Source organism: Epinephelus fuscoguttatus, linkage group LG6, assembly GCF_011397635.1.
Source record: "Epinephelus fuscoguttatus linkage group LG6, E.fuscoguttatus.final_Chr_v1".
Classification (NCBI taxonomy): Eukaryota; Metazoa; Chordata; class Actinopteri; order Perciformes; family Serranidae; genus Epinephelus; species Epinephelus fuscoguttatus.
In genome coordinates this window covers 31,276,804-31,283,532 of record NC_064757.1, presented here as the reverse complement: position 1 = coordinate 31,283,532, position 6,729 = coordinate 31,276,804, and the positions used below count along the sequence as shown (strand labels likewise).

The window sequence follows — 6,729 nt, the reverse complement described above, 5'->3', positions numbered from 1 at the left end:
TCTCTCTCTCTCTCTCTCTCTCTCTCTCTCTCTCTCTGTCTCATTGTGTCATACGGATTACTGTTAATTTATTATGCTGATCTGTTCTGTACGACATCTATTGCATGTCTGTCCATCCTGGAAGAGGGATCCCTCCTCAGTTGCTCTTCCTGAGGTTTCTACCGTTTTTTTTCCCCGTTAAAGGGTTTTTTTTGGGGAGTTTTTCCTTATCCACTGCGAGGGTCATAAGGACAGAGGGATGTTGTATGCTGTAAAGTCCTGTGAGGCAAATTGTGATTTGTGATATTGGGCTTTATAAATAAAATTGATTGATTGATTGATTGAGTGTCATCTGCATAACAGTGGAAAGAGACACCATGTCGACGGATGACATCACCCAAGGGGAGCATATATAATGAGAACAAGATAGGACCAAAGATTGTCCTTTGAGGCACACTGTACTTGATATGGGAAATGGATGACAGACACTGTTAACAGACACACAAAACTTCCTGTCTGACAAGTATGAAACGAATCAGTTTAGGTCAGTGCCAGATACGCCCAACCAGTGCCTCAGTCTATCTAAAGGAATGCCATGATCTATTGTGTCAAAGGCCGCACTTAAGTCCAGCAACACAAGAATTGATCACATGCCTACGTCAGCATTCATTAGAGGTCGTTGACAACTACTAGCACAACTAGCAAACTATTTGCACAGAAAAAAAACCACAACAACAATACACAGAAAATAAATAGATAAATAATAAAATAAAATGCAGTTTGGGACAAGTTACCCAAACACCTGTCTAAACAGGTGCATCTCAAAAGAAATCAGAGTCAGCAGACTATAAGGGGGCAGGCAGAGCATTCCAATACTGAGGTGCTATAGTCGCAAAGGCATGATCACCATGGGACAGACAACAAATCTAGTGTACTAGACTGAAGAGAGCAAGCTGAAGAGTACGGGTGAAGTAGTCCAGCCACATAAGAGTGATCCTGACTGTGTAATACTCTTTAAGCGGGACCAGAAGGAACGTTAAGGCATGATCTGAACTGTGCTTTCTAAATCCATATTGACGTTCGTATAAGATATTATTTTCTTGTAAATGTTTTAATACTCTACTGTAAATTAACTTCTCAAGGATTTTTGAAAAACAAGGTAAAATGGATATAGGTCGATAGTTTGTGAAATTGCTTTGATCACCAGTTTTAAACAATGGTACAATTTTTGCTTTTTCTTTTTTAGCTCTTTAGGAACAACACTGGTTGCCAAAGATCGGCCTAGAATATGGTTGAGAGGTTCCAGTATGTAGTCTGACACATCCTTTACTAATGAAACACTGATTTCATCGTGGCCAGCTGAGGTGTTTTTTAAATTCTTAATAATATTACTTGAATTAATTGTGGAGGGTTAAACTGTAATATACAGGGATAGTGTTTTCCTAAATAATCTAAAGGACTACCCTCAGTGATATCAGTTTTATTTGAGAGAAAGGCGCCCACATTTGCAAAGAAATTATTAAAACCACAGGAAATTTCATGCGGATCACTGATCAGTTTATCCCCACTCAAAAATTGAGAGCCAGAACCCAATGATGTTTTCATTTTTTTTATTTAACAATTGATTTAATGTATTCGATGTAGCTTTTATATTATTTGTTGATTCTTGAAATTTCTTTGAGAAATATATTTTATAATTTTATAATCTTGGTGTATAATCTCTTATAAGTAACAGTTGCTGACTTTTTTGATTCTTGCATTTTATGAACTACACTAAAAATAGACAGATGATCAGAAATATCAGTGTATAATATACCACTTTTCAATTCCCAGTCAAAGAAGTTAGTAAAAATATTGTCTATTGAAGTTGTATCAGAGATCCTAGTTGCCATATGAATTAAATGATAAAAATAATTGGAATACATTGCATTTAAGAATTCTGCAGTCTGTGGGAGACTCTCTCTCTTAAACAGATTGATGTTAAAATCACCAATAAGGTAACAGACCTTACCCTCTTTTGAGACAACCTCAAGCATATCTGTTAATTGCTGATTGAAAAGATCAACGTCTGTATTAGGTGGATGGTAAATAGCCCCTATGATTACATTTCGCCTCTCAAGAGATGGGCAAGAAATGAGTTCAGTAAAAATACATTCTGCTACAAAAGATTCAAAATTCCCAAGATCATCTCTGCTGATAAACTGATAATCTTCGTGAATAAATAGTGATACACCTCCTCCAGTTCTTACTTCCCTTGTAAAATGAACAGCTTTATAATCAGATATTTTATATAAAGATACCATAGATCCATTTAGCCAAGTTTAAATTAATGCTATAATCGAAAATCTATGGTTTAGACATGAGAGATAGTGGCTTAAATCATCACAATTCTTGGGTAAACTGAAAATGTTTTTGATATGTCAGGGCATGGAGAATTTTGACATATCAACTTGAAATCTTTCTCTTGATAATGTTTACATATATCTGGTCTTTGCAATAATGTCAAAAAATTAAAATCAGGATCATGTTCATCAAAGAACTTTCAAAGTCTGCAGCAACTAACCATGTAATTTGGTAATTCGTGTCATTCAATTATGCTCATCACTGTTTATATTTTATGTTGTGTTCTGTCACTCATATTTCCATGAGTCTAAACAGTGAGGTGAAATGCAGAACTTGAAGAATTAGACAATTCAATGGTAGATTATGTTGTGTTTTTATTTAACAGACATTGATCTGCAGTCCTTCACAACGTTTACATTTTGGAAATATGTTTATTCTTATATAAGCTGGATAAAAAACATATTCTTGAACTGTAGCTGCTCCAGAGCCTCAGAGAGAGAGTGTGACGATGGCTGAGGATACCAGCAGGAGGAGGACAATGGATGCAGTGGGTGTGGCGTTGGATTGAGCAAACTGGTTGTCATTACACAAGTCCCCCCTACAGCACCTTGTGGGACTATTACATGAACTACTGATCATGCAGCTCCTGGCGATGTAACCTGCAATACATGATGGGAAAACCCCCAGTTTCATTAACAATAAAAGCCACCAGGTGTTTAGTACAGCAATTTATCAGCTCAGATAGATAAATTATTTATTTAAAATACTTAATATTAGCTGTGGAGGAACAACTCACCATTCAGATCACTTACGGCACAACGGTCAGATTCGGGTGGACAGTCTTCCTCGTCTGCGCACTGGAGGCCTGAACATGAGTAGCATCTCAGTCCACATGCTACACAAAAATAGAGAGAAGACATCTAAATGAACATTTTTAAATTTTCCACTGCCGTAATTTGTGCTGCACTCAACATGGGCGGGGTCAAATGTTTGTGCAGTGAGGGACTTTTTTTAGTACTTTTAGGGGAGAAAGCAAACCAAACAAAACAAAAACACAACAAATAAACAAAAAAAAGTAGAAGAGCATTCTGGAAGTGTTTGCACATTGTGTTTTAAAATCCAAATACTTCATCCTTTTATTAATATTCAAAATTAAATATAAATATATCAAATTATTAACCAGAAGCCACAACCATAATTACTTTTTATTTATTTGTGTTACAATGTCAAGCCAAAGCATAAGCTGTTCTTACCTGCAGACAGAGTCATGAAGAGGATCAGAGCTCCAAAAAACTTCATTGTGAACGGAGAGAGAAAAAGACTTTTAATCAACCCTGTGAGAACTAGAGACAAGATGTGAACTCTTCCAGATCTCTCCTTGTATTGTGCAACTTCTCAGTCTCACAACAAATTTTCTTCAGAGTCCTGCCCAGGAAGCCTCCTCCCACATCACTTCCCAGAAAAAGCCACGCAGATGTTGAAGAAAACTGAAACATGCACAGGACTGCACTAACAACATGTGATGCTTAAACTCTGAGCATATTCAGTGGGCTGTGGAGGGTGTGGTTATCACATTTTTTTACTGTATATGTAAGCCGGGCTGTTTATTTCACTCTGAAGTACACACACATCCACAGTCACTGCCCAGTGCTTATAACACACACACACACACACACACACACACACACACACACACACACACAAAAGCTTTTTTCTTTCTCTCTGTCTGTTGACAAGTAACACAAATACACCCAGTGCTTAAAAACAGAGACCATCGATAAGCATGGATGACTCACTTTACATTCATTTCCTGTATCTGTGTCACATGGGTCTTGCCACTGCCCTGCCTCTTTAGGAGATACATGGATGTATAGAGAATAAGGATGCGCAATATGTATTGGGCCGATAAATAATCAGCTGATAATTGGACATTTTTATAAATATGCATTATTCCAATAATTAAAATTATAGCTGATAAATAGCGCTGATAACACGGAGCCAGACTGCTTTCATTGACTTCACAAGGACAGTATCTGCACACCCGACACAGTGGGTGGTGTTACATGTACCTTTAAACTTGGTTTGCGAGCCGCCGATAAACACAACTGCAGCACGTTGCAGCTACTCTGCTCCATTTGTTTTCGAGCTGCCCAAGTCTTGTGCCATAGTGGTGAGCCAGGTCTCATTCCAAAGTTGTTGAAATACAGTGCTTTGGCAGTGACTTGCGGTGTCAGAAACCAATGAATAAAGGCGCCCTTTAACGTCAGCATGATACGCAACCGGTTGCCATTATAATTTAATGGCACCCAGCGGCATCAGGGGGAAACGCAGCGGGACGAGGACAAAAGTTGAGGAGGCGAAAGTCCAAGCATAGCGGGCAGGAGGAATGATGGAGGGGTCCAACAAACACTGACTTTGATCTGGGAGAAAGGTGTTTGTGTCCTGCAAGATTCTAAAGCCTCTTTTTTCCTAAACCTAACCACGTGCTTTTGTTGTCTAAACCCAACCATGTGTGTTTGTTGTTGAAGGAAAGAAACGTCAATTTGTGGTGTTGTACTGACATAGTGCGCTTATTTTGAAGGAGACTTTACAGTGCCTTGCAAAAGTATTCACCCCCCTAGGAATTTTTCACGTTTTAAAACCTCACAACCTGGAATTAAAATGTATTGTTTGAGCATTTGCATCATTTCATGTACAGAACATGCCAACAACTTTGAAGATGTGAAAAAATTTTTTTATTGTGAAGCAAACAACAAAAAGGCCCAAAAACCAAGAACTTCAGTGTGCATAATTATTCACCCCCCTGAAGTCAGTACTTTGTAGAGCCACCTTTTGCAGCAATTACAGCTGCAAGTCTCTTTTCATAAGTCTCTATGAGCTTGCCACATCTTGCAACTGGGATTTTTGCCCATTCTTCATGGCAAAACTTCTCCAGCTCCCTCAAATTGGATGGTTTCTGCTTGTGAACGGCAGTCTTCAAGTCAAACCAGAGATTTTCAATTGGATTGAGGTCCGGGCTTTGACTAGGCCATTCTAACACATTTAACTTCTTCTCCTTAAACCATTCAAGCGTAGCTTTAGCAGTATGCTTCGGGTCATTGTCCTGCTGGAAGGTGAACCTCCGTCCCAGTCGCAAATCACAGGCAGACTGAAACAGGTTTTGCTCCAGAATGTCCCTGTATTTAGCACCATCCATCTTTCCCTCTATGCGGACCAGTTTCCCAGTCCCTGCTGCTGCAAAACATCCCCACAGCATGATGCTGCCACCACCATGTTTCACTGTGGGGACGGTGTTCTTGGGGTGATGGGATGTGTTGGGTTGCCGCCAGACATAGCATTTCCCTTTGTGGCCAAAAAGTTCAATTTTAATCTCATCTGACCAGATCACCTTCCACCATACATTTAGGGGGTCGGCTACATGCTTTTTGGCAAACTCAAAACGTGCTTTCTTGTTTTTAACACTAAGTAAAGGCTTTTTTCTGGCCACTCTTCCATAAAGCCCAGCTCTATGGAGTGTACGGCTTATTGTGGTTCTATGGACAGACACACCAGTGTTTGCTGTGGAACTCTGCAGCTCCTTCAGGGTTACCTTTGGTCTCTCTGTTGCCTCTCTAATCAATGCCCTCTTTGCCCGGTCTGTGAGTTTTGGTGGTCGGCCCTGTCTTGGCAGGTTTGTTGTGGTCCCGTGTTGTTTCCATTTGGTGATTATGGATTTGATGGTGCTCCGGGGGATCATCAAAGATGTAGATATTTTTTTATAACCCAGTCCCGACTTGTATCTCTCTATAACTTTGTCCCTGACTTGTTTGGAGAGCTCCTTGGTCTTCATGATGTGATGCTTCTTGCTAAGTGGAGTTGCAGCCCATTGGGGCCTCTCAGAAAAGGTGTGTTTATACTGACACATCATGTGACACTTAGACTGAACACAGGTGGACTTCATTTAACTAATTCTGTGACTTGTGAAGGTAATAGATTGCACCAGCGCTTTTTAAGGGGCTTCATAGCAAAGGGGGTGAATACATATGCACATGCCAATTTTCACTTTTTTATTTCTTTAAATTATTCTTTTATATATATTTTTCTCATTTCACTTCACCAACTTAGATAACTTTGTGCAGATCCATCACATGAAATTTTCAGATGAAAAACATTTAAATTACAGGTTGGAATCTAACAAAATAGTTAAAAAGCAAAGGGGGGTGAATACTTTTGCAAGGCGCTGTATGTAAATGTTAAATTTCCTGTGAAAACACAAGTGTACTCTGAAAGAAGACAATGCATGTAACAGGCAGAACTTGACATGCTGTGTCAGACTGTCAACAACCAGTGCACCCAGGGTACGTTGTATGTGGAAGTGGAAAGTCCATTACCAAGCACGTCAATATGTGTTGAGGTCAAAGTGAGAAT

General features: G+C 39.3%; 1 protein-coding gene across 1 annotated transcript; it reads right to left on the bottom strand.

The window, feature by feature from the left end:
* Positions 1 to 2,676: 2,676 nt before the first annotated feature.
* On the bottom strand, positions 2,677 to 3,739 carry LOC125890606 (CD59B glycoprotein-like). Its single transcript, XM_049579316.1, has 3 exons — positions 3,576 to 3,739; positions 3,119 to 3,217; positions 2,677 to 2,981 (listed from the first exon to the last, which is right to left on the bottom strand). Exons 1-3 carry the CDS (start codon positions 3,619 to 3,621, stop codon positions 2,812 to 2,814), a joined length of 315 nt encoding a protein of 104 aa, XP_049435273.1. The 5' UTR covers positions 3,622 to 3,739; the 3' UTR covers positions 2,677 to 2,811.
* Positions 3,740 to 6,729: the final 2,990 nt, after the last annotated feature.